Source organism: Bacillus rossius (genome assembly GCF_032445375.1).
Source record: "Bacillus rossius redtenbacheri isolate Brsri chromosome 9 unlocalized genomic scaffold, Brsri_v3 Brsri_v3_scf9_2, whole genome shotgun sequence".
NCBI classification, from domain to species: Eukaryota; Metazoa; Arthropoda; class Insecta; order Phasmatodea; family Bacillidae; genus Bacillus; species Bacillus rossius.
Genome location: NW_026962013.1, coordinates 26,869,104 through 26,887,413, shown reverse-complemented (window position 1 = coordinate 26,887,413; position 18,310 = coordinate 26,869,104). Strand labels below are relative to the sequence as shown.

The 18,310-nt window shown below is 36.5% G+C and overlaps 2 protein-coding genes across 2 annotated transcripts in view; one reads left to right on the top strand and one right to left on the bottom strand.

The window, feature by feature from the left end:
* Positions 1-18,310, bottom strand: part of LOC134542940 (neuropeptide CCHamide-1 receptor-like) — a 953,117-nt gene that overhangs the window by 422,520 nt on the left and 512,287 nt on the right. The window lies entirely within an intron of this gene.
* On the top strand, positions 11,657-17,656 carry LOC134543078 (uncharacterized). The gene is made up of 5 exons (XM_063387841.1): positions 11,657-11,724; positions 12,256-12,398; positions 13,753-14,357; positions 15,543-15,679; positions 17,118-17,656. The coding sequence occupies exons 2-5, from the start codon at positions 12,386-12,388 to the stop codon at positions 17,341-17,343; spliced, it is 981 nt and encodes a 326-aa protein (XP_063243911.1). The 5' UTR covers positions 11,657-11,724; positions 12,256-12,385; the 3' UTR covers positions 17,344-17,656.

The following is an 18,310-nucleotide window of genomic DNA, read 5'->3' as shown; positions in this document are numbered from 1 at the left end:
TAACGACAACTTGTAATCTGGTTCTATTCCCCATCAGACCATTTTAGCCGCGGATAGTTGATTATGGGTTAGCGATGAGTAATTTTTTAAAGTACAAGTAATTCCCACATCTGGCGTTTGGTTGAGCTCGATACCATTTAATTCGTAAGATATTTTACTGATCATGTGAAGAATACCAGTACGTACGATCTTGGTAGTTGTAGGAATATCACCATCATCTTTTAAATGTGTGCCTCTAAATTGCAAAAAAAAGTTGCTAGGTACCGTATATATATCTTGGTTTTGTACAGAAATTCATATTTCCGACGACAGAGGATATGGTCCAGAAAGATAAGGTAAGTACGAGTGTATTTCGGTCTTTGTAATAATATCTTTGTAACTAACTGCATCTTCCACGTTCAGGATTTTCGTATCCATTCCTAATCACTTTTTACCCGAGTTGATTCAAGAAAAGAATGTTAGCGCGTGTTAACACGCTCGAGGTTTGTGTTATACTGACTGTAGGTTTGGTAGTGTCAGTTAATTTATAGTTTTTTCGTATAAAATTAAAACCCATCTCTCTTCAAGTGTAAGCGCAATGTGATTTCATCCTCTCTAAAATTTATCAACTTATCGTCCTGGTCGACTATGCGGACGACAATTTCGTGTACGCTCTTCCCAATGACCGGTGAGTAAATGAGTGTTTTAGGCACTTCTACAACTTTGAACCCAGGAGGGACTAGCACGCTAAACTCGTGTAGCGTATGGTTCGGTCTACCATTAAGATATGATCCGCTAACCTAATTGCAGTTTACTCTTATAACATTTACAGGAAGAATATTCGGTAATGTTGATAGGGCCTACATGTAATTTACCCCCTTCGTAAATTTTATTTTGAAACCCCAGCATTGCTGCTAAAGTATCCCGCTCCCTAAAGTCAAGATTAGTGCTACACATCATCTCGCTTTTCAGAGTGTTTGGGTTACCACGAAGATAAAACTCTACATCATCTTGTAGTAATGCTTGCTTAATGTATAATGCGATATCCTCGATTTCATATGATCCCGTGGGTACAGATATTACTTTCAAAACATCAGTTTTCATATATCGTATTTTACAGTTTGCGCTATCGACATTCGGGACGGAGAAATATGTTTGAAAATCGACTAATGCGATACTCCATGTGCCTTCAAAATTCAAGGCAGGAAAATAAGTAGATCGGAGCTCCAAGCTTTTATCCGACAGGATAAAGTTATCGACATAACTGACTTGTTTTTGTCTGTGTTAAAGCTCTTTTATAAGCATTTATTTCATAATTTGTTAACTAAGAAGCGGAGGCACAAGTGACCTCAATTCCATTGATTAGGCAACTGCTCTGCTTAATAATTATTTTTAATGTAGTGTCACGAAAATACTTGCGTAATTCCATAGGTGGCCTAAGATTCCCGAAACTGTCATAGTATTCTGCCGCATTACCGGCCTTTCGGTATGCTACCCAATGTGTCCCGCACCCATGCTTACCATCCAAATTTACGATTGCGCACTCCCTCAACTTGGGTTTGTGTGGTAGTTCATCACGCATGTATACATTGCGGAAATATGGTAAGTAGTGTGTAATAGCCGGTCCTGAAACAGGCGCCAGGCGGTGGTGCCGGTGCCGAGCCACCATCATAGATTTGTGACGTCACGGCGGCCATCTTGGACTCAAAAATTCCTCAATATTCCTCAAAAATGACTCAAAAAACCACTGTTTCACTTATCATTATGGTCGCCATCTTGGATTATATCAATGTTGCATGTTTCGTTATGCCCGCCATCTTGGTTGAGTACTATGTCATCGTTACGATGTTACGACCATCATATTGGATCCTATTAATGTTGCATGTTCCGTTACGGCCTCCATCTTGAAAATCGTTATTTATTATCTGATTATAATGAAAAAAATTTCAAAATTCATCAAAAAATTAACTTATTAGAATTCTGATTGATTATATCGATTCCCGTCCTTGGTTCTAAACCGGTGAGGGCAAAAAATAAAAAAATCAACACATCCTTACTCCACAGAAGCCACCTACAGACTGACCCCCGCCACTTGTTTCATAGCATATGTGCTCCCGATTATCAATGTCAATATTATGATGGTTTTCTCCGTGTGCTCCTGATTATTCTTATCAATATTTTGATGGTTTTTCTGTGTGCTTGCGATCATTCCTGAGGTTTCGTTCAAAGGTCAAGGTCACACCCATCCAAGATGTCCACCGTGACAACACAATCCAAGATGGCGGACTGTAAGAAATCTGAGAAGCACTAACAGGAAGGACGAACTTCCTTCTCCTTGGAGACTATCGAAGCCATCCTTCTTATGCGATCGATAGTGAGCATCCCGCATCCCGCATAAAAGAAATAAATATTATTTACCTGCAAGCAACACGTGGCGTCATCTGATGTTGAAAAGCGGAACTAATTGCAGCAAGTACCTTTGCATGAGATAAATTAACTCTCACCACTGAATAGTGCTATTCTTGTCAGTTAGAGACATGAAGTTTCGTAACCACGTGGCCAATTAGTCATGCAATCTCGTAACCATGCGTTCTGGAAGCTTCGTAGTCCTATGGCCTCGCGATCACGTAACCTTGAAGACTTGCAATCGCATAGTCTCGTAACCTCATGGCTCGTAGTCTCGTAGTCATGATGTATTGGAGCCTCGTAGACTTGAAGCTATGTAAGCAAGTAGCCTTGTAATCTTATAACATAATGCTGATGGTGCAGATGTAGCAAAAGAGAAAATTCCGTCGAAGACAGATGCGGCGATTGGAGCCTTGTAGACGAGTAGCTTCGCAGTCAAGAACTCGTGCAGACTTGTAGTCCTATATCCATGTCGTCACGTAAACTTGTGTTCTAGAAGCTTCGAAGCTCTGTAGCCTCGCAGTCTCGTAAAGTTGAAGATTCGTAGTCACGTAATCTCGTAACCTCATGGCTCGAAGTCACGTAGTCATGATGTCTTGGGACCTCATAGAATTATAGCTACGTATCCAAGTAGCCTCGTAGACTTGAAGCTACGTAAGCAAGTAGCTATGTAATCTTATAACATAATGCTGCTGGTGCAGTTGGAGCAAAAGAGAAAATTCCGACAAGACAGATGCTGCAATTGGAGCCATGAAGTCGAGAAGCTTCGTTGTCAAGTACTCATGCAGACTTATAGTCCTGTATCCTCGCAGTCACGTAAATTCGTTTTCTAGAGGCTTCGTAGCATTGTAACTTCGCAGTCTCGTAAACTTGAAGATTCGTACTCATGTAGTCCACTTAATGGCGCTATTGTAGTCAGTTAGAGACATGAAGTTTTGTATCCACGGGGCCAATTAGGTAGTCATGCAGCAAAGAAATAAATATTTACCTGCAAGCAACACGTAGCGACATCTGATGATAAAAAGCGGAACTACTTGCAACAAGTACCTTTGCATGAGATAAATTAACTCTCACCACTAAATGTTGCTATTGTAGTCAGTTGGGGTGGGAGTGGGTTTGACCTATCTGGCAGTGGCGCTGAAGAGCAGGTAACCGGGCCTAAAAACGGGCTGTAAACTGCACGGCGAGGTTTCCCCTTTAGCCTTGCAGTCGGTGAGGAGATTCAGGCAACCCCGAGGTCTTCTCTGCCTGCTCTGAGGTTTCCACACACCGATCAGGAAGGTGATTGTCGTCTGAGGTGTCGGAACTGTTGCCGGTTCTAGTATCCAAGACATGAGCCATCAAGCCCGCGGAAAGGGTGTGTGATGCGATTATTTAGCCTCTCCACATCAAGTGGCAACCCTCTGCCTCCACGTTGGCACCACTGTTGGGGGAGGATCGTGGTGACTAAGTTGGGAGGGTTCCCCAACCTCTTGTCATAGCACCTCTCTAACTAAAGAGGGCGCTGCCGGGTCTAACTCTGCCTCAGTGCATCCTCAATTGCATGTATGAGACCGGAAATGGTGAAAGGGCTGAATCTGCGGGCAACAGCAGATGCGATAGAAACCTTTCCGTGGGGTTTGACGGCCGAGCCTCGGTGCATCGGTCCCAAAGGGCCTCATAGTGAATGGATCAGGCCCTATGGTAAAGGAGTTCGTCTGGGTATGGTGGTTATGTTGTCGGGCGACCGGGCCTAAAAACGGGCTGTAAACTGCACGGCGAGGTTTCCCCTTTAGCCTTGTAGTCGGTGGAGGTACTGAGGTAACCCCCAGGTGCCTCCAGCCTGGGCACTGTAGTTGCCATTTTCCAGCTGGGGTTGACGGCGATCATCGCCCGACGAGTGCAGTCGCATCCGGGCCTTAACCGGCTGTAAACCCGTCGGGCCAAGGTACGGCGGGTCGGAGGGTTTTCCGAGGCGACGAGGACACCTCGTGGCTGCACTCTGAAGTGTGATGGTCTGGTCAAGCTACCGGCGAACAGTCTGCCGACGAGACCAAAAGTTGGTCGTAGTACGGGGAGAATCCACCATGTTTGAATGGTGCCCCGCTGAGGTTTCCTCTAAGGCCCAGGATTCTTGTTGGGAAGGACTCGTACTTGGGAGTGGTGCCTCGAGTGCTTTAGGGGCGGGTATCAGGGTTCCCTAGCCCATTGAAGTGCTGACGTTGTGAGCGACGAGGACAGCTCCGGTTACCAGCCTGGACAGCTGTAAGAGGTTGGGTAGGCCTCCACCAGACCGCGGGTTCGCTGGGTGATTGAGGAGTCCCAGTGTGAGGCGGGAGACTGGGGTAGGCGCCAGAAGTGATGACTCCAGAGGGCTTTGGGAGCATCCAACTTGCTGGTGAGCTGAGTGGAGTAGGGGGCCGGAGGTGGTGCATAAACTGAGATGGGTAGCCTCAGTCCCTTTGCATAGCCAAAAGCTCTAACGCTCTTCCCGGTTGCGTATGCGGCGTATCCGCATCCACGCCCGTGGGGGCCCCAGGGCGGTAGGGCCTTACGGCTAAGAGCGTTGGGTTATCAAAGAAAAGGGGGGGAAACCCCTTGATGACTTGACTTGACTTGTAGTCAGTTAGAGTCATGAAGTTTCGTAGCCACACGGCCAATTAGTCATGCAGTCTTGTAACCATGCGTTCTGGAAGCTACGTAGTCCTATAGCCTCGCGATCATGTAACCTTGAAGACTCGCAATCGTATAGTCTCGTAACCTCATGGCTCGTAGTCACGTAGTCATGATGCAATGGAGCCTCGTAGACTTGAAGCTACGTAAGCAAGTAGCCATGTAATCTTATAACATAATGCTGGTGGTGCAGTTGGAGCAAAAGAGAAAATTACGTCGAAGACAGATGCGGCAATTGGAGCCTTGTAGACGAGTAGCTTCGTAGTCAAGTACTTATGCAGACTTATAGTCCTCTATCCTCGTAGTCACGTAAACTCGTGTTCTAGAAGCTAGGTAGCTCTGTAGCCACACAGTCTCGTAAAAGTGAAGATTCGTAGTGACGTAGTCTCGTAACCTAATGGCTCGTAGTCGCATAGACATGATGACTTGGGACCTCCTAGAATTGTAGCTACGTATCCAAGTAGCCTCGTAGGCATGTAGCTACGTAAACAAGTAGTCATGTAAATAATAACATAATGCTGGAGTAGTTGGAGCCGAGTGGACTTGTATTATTGTAGCTTCAAGACATGTAGTTTCGTAGCTACGCGGTCTTTTAGCCATGCTGACTCGTAGCCAGGTGTAACTCGTAAATAACTAGATCCATTTAGACTCGTAGCCTTGTGGCCTCATAGTCTCTTAGACACGTAGAATTCTAGCCAAATATATTTGGAGCTGATGAGACAAAATACAGTTGGAGCCAATGACTGTAGAGGCCAATGACTGATGGAGTCACTAGACTGATGGAAACAATAGACTGATGGAGCCAATGAATATTGGAGCCAATGAATATTGGAGCCAATGAATATTGGAGCCAATGAATATTGGAGCCAATGAATATTGGAGCCAATGAATATTGGAGCCAATGAATATTGGAGTCAATGGATATTGTAGCCAATGACTATTGGAGCCAAAAGACTGATGGAACCAAAAGACTGATGGAGCCAAAAGACTGATGGTGCCTTTTGGAGCCTGTTGGAGCATTTGGAGCAATTGGAGCCAATGAATATTATAGCCAATGAATATTGGAGCCAATGAATATTGGAGCCAATGAATATTGGAGCCAATTAATATTGGAGCCAATGAATATTGGAGCCAATGACAAATGTGCTGCCTTTTTGTTGATGGTGCTGCCTTTTCGTTGTCGGTGCTTCCAAATGTGCCGCCTTTTCGTTGGCGTTGCTTCCAAATGTGCTGCCTTTTCGTTGATGGTGCTTCCTTTTTGTCAATTGCGCGTAGTACATAATGTAGTGATTGAATATTTACTAGTGTAAAACCTCTTGGTGTTACTAAAATATTTTTCAAGGTCACTTTGTCCTTTAGTATGAATAAAAAATGTCACGATGGATTAATTGAATATAATTAGCTAACGACGAAGGTCATGCGGTCCTGAAATGACTAGCCTATACATCTGATATTGTCATGACTCGGTCTCATGGACTGAAGACTATTGGTCTGTATGTGTGGCTTTGTACATGAACGGCTTATAGGTTATTCAGATTATTGAAAAATTAGACTTTCGTGTTAGGCTAATCGGCACTGTATTAATTCGTTGGTCAGGTATATTGGCTTGAGTTGTTTTTCGTAGAGTGAATGATTAATAAACTCAGTGAAAGGTAATGGAAAACAGAATCTAAGATTTATTTAATAATTAGTTACAACTGTCTTGGTAGTTATGTTGCAATGGTAGAATGTTCTAGAATTTAAAATGGCGACAGTAGAGTGAAAATTCAAAGCCCCATTAGTTATGATGTAATGGTAGAAAGTTCTAAAAACAAAATGGAGGCCAGAAATTAGGTAATCCAAGATGGTGATTGCATAATGGTAAAGTCCTAAATCCGAATCCTCAAGCCTCATTGGTAGTGACATAATAGAAAGTTATAAAATTAAAAATGACAGAACATTCTAGGCAAAATGATTGTCGTAAAATTACGTAATCCAAGATGGCGGAAATTCTTGGAAATGATGTACTCAAATATGGCGACAGGAAATGACGTAATCCAAGATGGTGCCCGGAAATGATGTAATTCAAGATGGCGGCAGTAAATGATATAATCCAAGATGGCGGCCCAAAATGATGTAATCCAAGATGGTGGCCGGAAGTGACGCCAGGGGTCAAAGGTCAAGACCATGACGTCAGATCAAAGGTCACGCATCCCAATTCTAATCCCCGATCCCCTGTCCCCGGAGCCCCTATTCCTAACTACTGTTAAGGTAGTGGATGGTCACAGTGAGATCCGAGAAGGCTGTTCTGTTTATTGTCACATTACATGTAACCAGATTCTGCCATAGGAAACTAGAAAGCAGAAGATTAAAAGCATCAGAAAATCATATATAATCATAATAATAGTCCTACCATCTTTATTGATGGCAAAGTTAAGACAGTACGCCTTTTCTTACTTCTAACCACTGTTTTGCAATCACATTAAATATTGAAATATTACAAATAAAGCATGACATAAACAGTGTGATTTTCTGTCGCATTTACTTGTCTGAAATTATAGCTGTAAAAAAAACACACAGAAAATTTATTTCATAAGTAACGTTGGAAATGTATTCTGGTTCATAAATTTCAAAATAGGGATACAAAACGTAGACTTATATTTTCATTGAATAAAAATCCAAAGCTACCGCTATTAAATCCTTAATACAACAGCAAGGTAATAATATCATCTTGAAAATTACTGATATTTGTTCCTAAATTTTTGGGAGTTTAAAGCTATTATGGACAAAAATAAATATTGACTGTTTATTTCCTTGGCATAAAATAAATTAAACTGTCACCAAAATTTTAGATATGCTTGTGATCATACGGTGTAAGTGAATTTAAAACACAGACTCCAAAAGAACAAATTGCACACTTTCTTCATGAGTTTTTTCTATGTATAGACTGTATATAAAATTGCTGTTCTTGTTTATATTTATGTAATTGTTTCGCTTTTCAGTTTTTAGCTGAGATGAGCTTCTAAATTTAACGCGGCCGGTACGCATAATTTTAAAAAGAATAAATTAATTTATATTAAGCAAATTAAACCTGCTTTTGTAGCAATAAAAACTTTAATTTAAAATAAATTAAATTTAATTATAATTGTATTCAAAAATGATAGGAAGTCTAAAAAATGTAACATAAAAATAAAAATGTGTGGTGCTTGATAGCCTATCAGTTGAATTGAACTTCTTATCTCCAGTTATTCTGAAATTTCAAGTCTTTATAAAATTTTAATTATAAAACTTGATGTGATTTGATTTTTATTTTGTATCAATAGCTATTAATATTTGCCAAATCATTATAAATACGTAAATAGGAAGGTTGGTATACGTTGACTCTAATTTCATATAGTCATTTATTCAGCCATTCAAATTCATTTCCTACATTTCCTCACTTTTAATAACGTTACATACGCCTAATACAAATCTGGCCTCAGCCCTCTATTTAGCTCGAAGCTTTCGCTTTCTTTTCTAGCCCCCCTGTCTTTGAAAACACTTTTTCACGATGGGGCGTCCAGCCCACTCTCAAGGGTCGCGGACATCTTGTTGTCAACCTACCTCCCATGGCATTCTGAACGCCGGATACAAAGCTGCTCCGAAGAGCAGAGAGGGAAAAAAACGTCCCCTCTCTGTATGAACTTAAATTTATTTATGTTTTAGAGGGATTCGAGCCAATGACAAGGTTCCGATTCATACTCTGTTATCTGACACGTATATTTATTTTAATATTTTTCTTTTCTTATCCCTAAGGATGCGCAATGTAACTACAGATAAAAATACTTATGTGTAACAATGACTTAAGATATATCAGAACGTTCGCCCTGAGTATTTAAGTTGTAAACACAAAAAATTGAAAGCATCAAATCATTTAATGAGAGTCTAAAGGCAAATAATATGCTAATAGTAAATAGTAATAATCAATAAAAAACTATTTTGTGGGTTTTAAAATTTATTCGTTTACATATATATTTTCATCAACTTGAAAACTGGATTGTTCAAAATACGAAGTTTTTTATGTGATGAAAGTATAATTTATTTAAAATGCAAATTATTTTCATGATGTTTATTAGTTTGTTATATATTCGTTTTCTTTTTACCAATCACTGGTTAGTTTTTAGAAATAGTTACGGCGCAATTAGTGTCAGTGTACCTACAAAACGTATTTCCAGGAAAATAGGCAAGCACGTAAGCAAATATAGAATTTAAAACTGCAAGAACACTAACATTTGGTACAATAAATTATAGTCAACATTTCATTAAGTTGTCAAACAAAAATTTGTTTATCTGTAGTAAGGTAAATTTGATAATTGAAACATTTATATTTAAAAATTACATTGTTAAAAATAGTACTGTTTTTACTTTTACAGTATACTAGCTGCAGTACCCGGCGTTGCCCTGGCTGAAAACAGGGTGAAGGGGACCTTTTTCGAAATCAGACGTAGTCAGTAATTGTATTCTTAATTTGAATGTCAAGTGTGCAAAATAATTTATATCACTTTCAGATCCCGACAGACGTTGTTCTGCCAGTGTATAGTTTTTTACCTGTATATATCGAAAAATTGGTGGGCTGTATGTAATCTAGACTTTATAAAGCACTATAGAAAAAAGCTGAAAAATAAGAGATTAGTAATATTGAAATGATTCCATTATCTAGCTAATGCTCAGCATTCATTGCAATGCCTCATTCAGTTTTGTTTTGTAATATGTTTAAAGTAGTTACACATATACAAATCATCCATCCATATCTCTAAACATATATTTATCTCTATTTACATCTCTATATATATATATGTATCTCTCTATCTCTATTTATCACTTTATATCTACATATATACATCCCACTATATCTCTTCTATACATAAATCTCTATATAGCGCTATACATCTATATATCTCTTTATCTAACCTATTTCATTCTCTATACCTCGCTCTATCTCAACTTATCTCTCTGTCTCTCTCAATCTCACTCTGTATATATATCACTCTATCTCTGTCTCTCTTTTATATTTAAATAAATTTTCTCATGCGTGCGCACTTAGACAACAAAAACAGACGAAGTGCCGCTATATAATATGAAATGAACACATTTTTTTAAACTATTCGTGCTCCAACTATTGCAAAATAGTTATACCGTCTCAGAAACCTTCACGGGCATCCGCATAACAACTCACCAAAATTTAATCGCAATCGGATAAATGGTATAGGAACGCATACGGCACAAACAAACGAAAATTAAAGACATGACAAACGCATCGAACGAAGGTGCGTTTAAAAATCAAGGCAACTCTATATATTGACGAAGTTAAGAACCAAACTGTTATAACACCTTTATTTTGCTAGCCGCTGCGAGCTCCACTAAGCGGGCTGGTCTCACCAAGGAGAAAAATATTAATTTGCAAGACCTTACTATGTGTATGATCGTGTGGCAGACATAGAGAAATGACACTCACTCACTATTTGTATATCTATGACCTAAGATTTTTTCTGTTATAAAATGAAATGTTCACTTTTTCACTCCCTGCAAGAAATATATATATATATATATATATATATATATATATATATATATCCAATTGTGAATCTAAACCATCCTCGAATCCCCGTGAACTCACACAAAAAATTTCATCAAAATCGGTCCAGCCGTCTAGGAGGAGTTCAGTGACATACACACGTACACAAGAAATATATATATATATAAAGATATATATATAAAGATATATATGTGTATATATATATATATATATATATATATATATATATATATATATATATATATATATATATATATATATACCGTTCTACCGCAATCATAACACATTTTTGGTTATAGTCCATCCACGGTAACCTCCTACTTTTTTAAACGAACCTTTGAAAAAACACACCAGGATGCAGCATGTTTGGTTCGTTTGCAAAAATACTTTCCATCATATGCATATTAAACATGCATTAACACTAAATTACCGTATAATGATGTTAAATAAAATTTTACAAAAAAAGTAACTATCTATGTACAATATTATTAATATTAATGATCTCGCATGTGTGTAAATGAAACAGTGAGAGAAGTGGTGTGTTGGCAATGATTAGAACGAAATAGTTCCATAGCCAAAATATATATTTTTTGACTTTCCGCGTGTATTTAAGAATTTGTGTGGGTATTTGTTAAGTTTGAACATTTTTTTAAATCTCTGGTGAAATAAAAACGTTATGTTAACGGTAAAAAAATATTACGTGCCGAAACCGTGGTCGCGCATTAATAATGTTAATAGTCACTTGATTGTTTTCTCTTTCAGCCGTTTGCAGTCTGCACAGATTACGCCATATTACAGTGTGTTTTAATATATTACTGACCGTGAAATAACGTACAGTTTGTGTTTCAGGATTTTGTGTTAATATTGTGTATTTTAACTTTGTTATATTATTTATTATCTACGATTGTAATGACGGAATTTGTTATCGTTTTGATATTTTGTGTGGTTCTTGTGATTGCTGTAATGGTAATTGGTTCCGGAATGGGGAAAGCTACTTCTTCGCAGCGTCAGATGGACATCATTAACGTCGCTCAGAACTTATATGTTTTAATTAGGAAAGGCGACTTGAAGAAATGTGACGTTACGCAGACGACCGCGTTTCTTCTCAACATCGCAAAGTCAACTGTTCTCAAGTAAGTAGGCTTTTTTCGTTTTCATGCACGTAAAAAAAATATCGACTGTGTCCTAAGTATTGTCGGCCTGTGTTTTAACTCACGAGGTTTTTTGTGTTTTATTTCCAATTTATATTTTTTGGTGTGAGACAACACCGCCATGTGGCGTCTCTGTTGAAAAGTTAACCTAAAATCATATTAGGCCTACTCAGGTCCTAACAATAACAATATAGGCACTTTCAAGTATTTTTATGGGTGTGATACACGTTTGTTTATAACGATGTTTATAAACTTTATGATAGGTTTAACTATAACATAAGGGAGTGATTTTATAATTTGCATTTAATTAGTTTTTCATCTGTTTGGGAGATCACAAAATAAATAAAAAAACACTTCATTAATTTCGTGGACAAAGTCTGTCATGTTTCCATTTAGTGACCACAAAGCAAATATTTGTGACAAAATGCCATATTTGGAACACTGCCTAACTGCGTATTGTGAACGGGTCCCCGGAAAAGTGTTATGACAAATGTTTTTTTTTTTTTTGGTTAGGTACTACAAGAAAGACATTGAAGAAGTTTCAACACCAGGAAAAAAGAGGGAAAAAAGGCCACAGGAAGGAAAGTCACTTGACACAGTCGACGATTTCACAGTAAATGCAATCAGGAATGCAATTTACAGGATGTACGCTGAAGGTAAAAATTTGATACTGAAGAGTAGTTTCAATATCACTGGGGTAGGCCCTACTTAATTGTATTCATTTCATATATCCATATGCAGATTGACCGGTTCAGTTTTTTTCCCGATATCATCTGTCCTTTAAAAATACTTAACATTTTTGGGTGGTTTGTTAGGTTTCTTTATTGATATGGTATTGATATATAGAATATTGTGCAACATATGAAATAGGTACACGTCCTTTTAAGGTTAGGTTAAAGATAGAAAGAAAATTGTTACATTCTAAAACTACAAGTAATGTTTATATCGTTATACACAGTATACATATTAAATAACCTCAACTTTTATGATGTATCAGAAGGTTAAATAATGACTATTTCCAGTATCAATAATATCCAGTTGTGCGCTTTAGCAGTAATTGGTTACAAATTAGTGAGTTGTGGTCTAAGCAAGCATGGTTATTAAAAAAAAAATTGGGATACTTAATTGGCTAAATTGTACTGTGTGGCAGGGTCCAGTACAATATATATTCTATTGCAAAATAGTGTCATGCCCCGCCTAACCCTTTAGAAAATATAGGGGTATTGTTATTTTATAAACAATAGGCCTATTTCATTGTGATGAAGTATCATATGAAAACACAACTTAGCCAGACAAACTGTGTGTTAGTGTATGAAGTAACAGAAGGTTATAAAACAGTAAAAGTTTAGTATCGCGTATCCGATTCGATACATTGATCCTGATCGCATGATCCTGCAAATATTGATCCTGTGATTGATGATGCTTGCTTTTCTAATTTATTACGTTTAAAAATCCTGTACAAAACCAAAACTAAAAACCTGTGATGTAGTAATGAGTTATGATTTAAAGTTGAATAATAATGAAAATATATATGTTTTATTAAACTTATGATAATTATTCTTGCTATACCACAATATTTGACTATGTTCAGGATCTTTGATCTGAATAAATGAAAAAAAGCATGCACCACACGATCAATAGGATGTACAGGTTCATGCATAAAGATCTAGGGATCACATGGGATACACGATACAAAACATTTACCTATAACACAGTGTAGAGCTTGTAACTTATTGATTGCTGAAATAATAATGTTTTACACAACTTCAATACAAACGCGCAATATAATCGTCATATCATTGCAGACAGAAATACTGCAATGTAGAATTCCTCTAAGCAAACTACAAAATTTAAATTAATTTAAAAGTATTTTTGAAATGTAAGTTTATTAAAACTATTTAATAAATGTAAATTGTGCACTTAAATTATCTTCTGCGGGGTTGTGGTTTCGCTTAGTTTTGTGTACCTCTGTTATTTCATGTATTGTTAATGTATGCAATAAATTTACAGGTTTGAATGTTACAGTCGACACCATTTTGAAAGAAATCAGGGAAAGACAAATAGATTATTATGGTGGAAGATCAAGTCTTCATAAATTGTTAAAGAAGATGGGATTTTCATGGACAACTGTTGATGGACGAAAAGCTTTGATAGAGAATGAAAACATAGTTTTGAAGCGAATAGATTTCTTGAGAAAGTATACAGAAGAAAAAGAAAGAGGTGCCAATTTCATATTTGTTGATGAAACATGGATTTTCCAGAGAGGCAAGGCATTAATTTATTTGAAAATTTGTTCTGTGGTCCAATACAAAGTATTTCATTTCCATTTCATATATTTTTCAGGAACTGTATCAAAGTCATGGCAGGACAAGAGTCTACAATCTGCGAAGAGACGTACTGTTGGAGATGGTAAAAGGTTTATTGTTGTTAATGCTGGAGGGCGCACTGGCTTTGTGCCAGGAGCAGGATTACTTTTTGTTTCAGGTCAGAAGACTGCAGACTACCATGGCGAGATGAATGGGGAAACTTTCTTGATGTGGTTTGAAGACATGTTGGTGCATCTGGAGGAACCCAGTGTCATTATAATGGACAATGCTTCATATCACAGCACCCAGGTATGTGCAATGGTAAAGCAGTGTCTTTTTATTGCTCAAATTGTAATGTGAAAAATTTACATGTGTATAAGTACGAATATTCGAGACTAATACATTTTGCCAGCAATAATTGTTATCTTAATAGTATGCCTACACTACATTTTTATAAACTATAATGTTTGAGCTGAAATTGATTACACACACACAGATATATATATATATATATATATATATATATATAATGTAATTGAATTACATCATAGTGCAAACTAATTTAGTAGAGGGTTTGAAATACCAAATAAAATTTTTTTATTGCAAATAGCATTTGAAAATGACATAATTACTTGTTTGGTAAAAGGACCCACTTTATGAATGCTCTGTTGCCCTACTTAATAAATTAAAATAATATTTTCAAAAAAATTTCTAGTCACTAAACTAACATGCTTTGTTAAATTTAGAAATTCATTACGACAATATGCCAAAACACATGTTTGCTTTGCATAAGTACAGTAGAACCCTGTTATAATTTGTTTTTAAGGGGCTACAAGAAAAAAAAACATAAGCAGGAAATTCAATTTAGTACTTTTTAGTGTGGATTTATTGCCAATGGACTCAACAAGCTGCATAAAGATATATTTGATGCTCCAATTTGCTTGTAGCTAGCCAAAAACAATTTTTCTTTAACATCATGGTGCTTCCAGCTTCTATCTGCTTTGTCTTTACTTACACATTGTCTCATTGCTGTAAAATTGTCTCATTTCTGTATAATTGTCATAATTCACGACAGTGTTTACAGTGGAAATGCTTAAGTCCAGTTCTTTTGCCACTTGAACATGTGATTTAAGTGAATACATTTGAAAACACACAGAATGGCTAAAAATTTATGAATTTATTTGTTTTCCAAGGGTGTCAACAGGCAGTTAACTGCTAACATACACATATACATAGACAGTATAGACAAAGGCTTTTAATTTTTTTCGTCTTCTAAAATTTTATGAAGTGAACATTACAAGCACGAAACGCATAATTTGTGAAACATTATATCCAGGAATTAAATACATTGTCCTTATAGGGAAAATATTGGACTTGAAAAATAATACATTATAGGCAGGAAAACTTTATAAGCAGTAAAATTGTAACAGGGTTCTACTGTCATGAATTCTTATCAGCTACTTGAGTATTTAGTTAAATGTTGGCATAACGTAGGTTGAGAAAACACCTACAACGAACTGGACCAAGGATGCACTGATCGCGTGGCTGGAGAAGAATGAGATAAAACATGAAAATAATTTGTTGAAAGTGGAGCTGCTGAGAATAGCTAAACAAAACAAGCCCCGAATACGGTATATTATTTCGTTTTTTTTACAGCATTTCTTTAAAAGTGAGATAGTTGCAAAAAATTACGTATACGCCTTGTTCTAACACACTTTTCAGATATGAGGTAGACGAGTTGGCTTGTAACTATGGCCACGAAATTCTACGACTCCCACCCTATCACTGCCACTATAATGCAATCGAACTAGTTTGGGCTCAATGTAAACACCATTACAATAGTAACGTGGGGCGGGCCAAGAGATTTGACAATGATGCAGTTGCAGCCATCTGGAAAGAGGCTCTTGATGCTTCCACACCAGAGAGGTATTTTCATGTTGCATGACCAATGGGGTATTCCTTTTGAAGTAGAAATTGTTTTATTTTCCTGTAGAACATTCCTCAAGCTTCAGCAAAACCCTTACCATACATTTTTACATAATACGTAAGTATTGTTGCCTAGCAGCCTGGTCCTACCATTCCTTTTGATAACTTTGTGTGCTAGTGTGTGTATAGTGTGATTATCATTTTGTGTATATTCATATACCAGTAATACAGTTTTAAAACAATTGGTAAAAATAAGTGGTTTGAATTTGTGTAGTTGTCGTTTTGAAAATGTGTTGCATGTATGTGTTTGTGTTCGTGTTTGTGTTTGTAATTTTATTCCCATGTGATTCATACATATCTGTGTAGTTTCTAGATCTAACAGTGGTGACTTATTTGCAAGGTTTTTTTTTGTAATTGCAGTCCATTTGCAATTGTTTCATTTCCATAAATAGTTTTGTATTTATTAGTAATTGTGATATTACTTTCTGTTATGCTTAATCTTGTGTCAATGACTTTAAAGTTATGGTGGGTTCAGTGCTGTAGGCAGATTTCAATATTCAGATAAAATTTCAACGTAGAGAATTTTGAATATTTTTATCTAGCGAACTTGAATAGGTATTTACACATGTAGTTCTTGCACATTAGTATTTTCAAAAGTTATGTTATTATAGTGAAATACATATACAGTAAATCATCAAAACTATTCAAAAAATTAAATTTTCGCTATATCTCACTGTTTTTGTCTGGGACAAATTTTAACCAAAAACAAACACAAAAGTTATGAAATAAATATTTTATCATATGCATTCTAAGCCTTTATTGATAACATAGAAAATATTTACAGCTTTATTATATCTTGAATAAACCACTCAATTTTTTTTTTCAGATAACATAAAACAAAACATGTTACTTCAAGTATTAAATAATAGCTTTGATAGTTGAGGAAAACACATTAAATGAGTTTTGTTGTGTTTAAAAATAGTTTCTTGTGGAGTGAGTTCAAAATTGTATGTAATAAAGAGCATGCCATGCATTGTTTACTATGCCGTTTTGACAGAAACAAACATATTTTGTTATAGAGTGGTTTTTGCTATAAACAGGTCATTTATATAAAGGTTTTACTGTATACATTAATTTTTTTAGATGGGCGAGGTGTGTGGATCACGTGGAGAAGCTAATTCAAGCAGACTGGGAGAGAGAAGTCCACATAGACAGCGGCACCATTCCTCCACTCATCATCCACCTCGGCGAGGATAGTTCAAGTGAAGACAGTGACAGCGAAGAATTTGAGGTTACGACACAGCAAGTAGATGGAGACAGTGAAGTACTGGCAGTTCCTCTTGATGATTTACCCGGGTGTTCTTATTGAGGTCTGTATGTAATAAACACCTGGGCAACTGTAAGTATTGGGGTTTGAAACATTTTTTTTTCTTTTATGCATTCCCATTAAGTATGTTGATTACTGGAACTTTATGTATTAACTTTATATTACACATATTATAAAATTAATAATAAATTTCATTTCTGGATTCGTATAGGTGTATGTGAAACATTTTATTTTGTTGTGTCTCTTCATTTTTCAGTGAACTTACTTGGAAAACAAAAAGCCAGTCCCCATCCAGGGCCACAAATAAATAATGCATATAAGTGGTATATAAATTACTGTCAATTCGTTACCACAATTTTACTGTTCATAAAATTATGATTTTGTCTAATAAGTATACTCAGGAAAATGTATATAACCATATTTTTATCTGTGGCCTTAACCGGCAAAATGGTAGGGGTTTATTAAATAAAAGAAGAAAATTCATTTTTAAATGTTTTCATCTGAATTTGTTAATTTTATTAAACCTTCAATCCTTAGTCTTTTCCAGATTGCTTAGATGGACAGCCATATGTATAATTTACAATACTTTTTTTTTTCAGATGCAGAAAACTGTGTTGAACTGTACTAAAGGATGATATTTATTGCTTACATAAATGTTGTAAATTTATATGTTCTCCTAAAAATTTACTTTAAATTATATGTTATTTCTTTAGCTAACAAACTTATTTTTTAATATTTTTACCATTGGGTATCATAAATGTTATGCACATATACATGTATACTTAGATCATATTCAAATTACTTATATATATATATATATATATATATATATACATACACACACACATTGTTTTGACAGCTGGTGATTGTAAACAAACCATTTGACATTTGTCACATGGCAATGTTTTTGTTTACATACGGCGGAAGGATACATAGTGACATTAAAGTAGATCCGGTGAAAAGCAGGGCTTCAGAAAAGTAGGAGGTTACCGTGGATGGACTATATGCG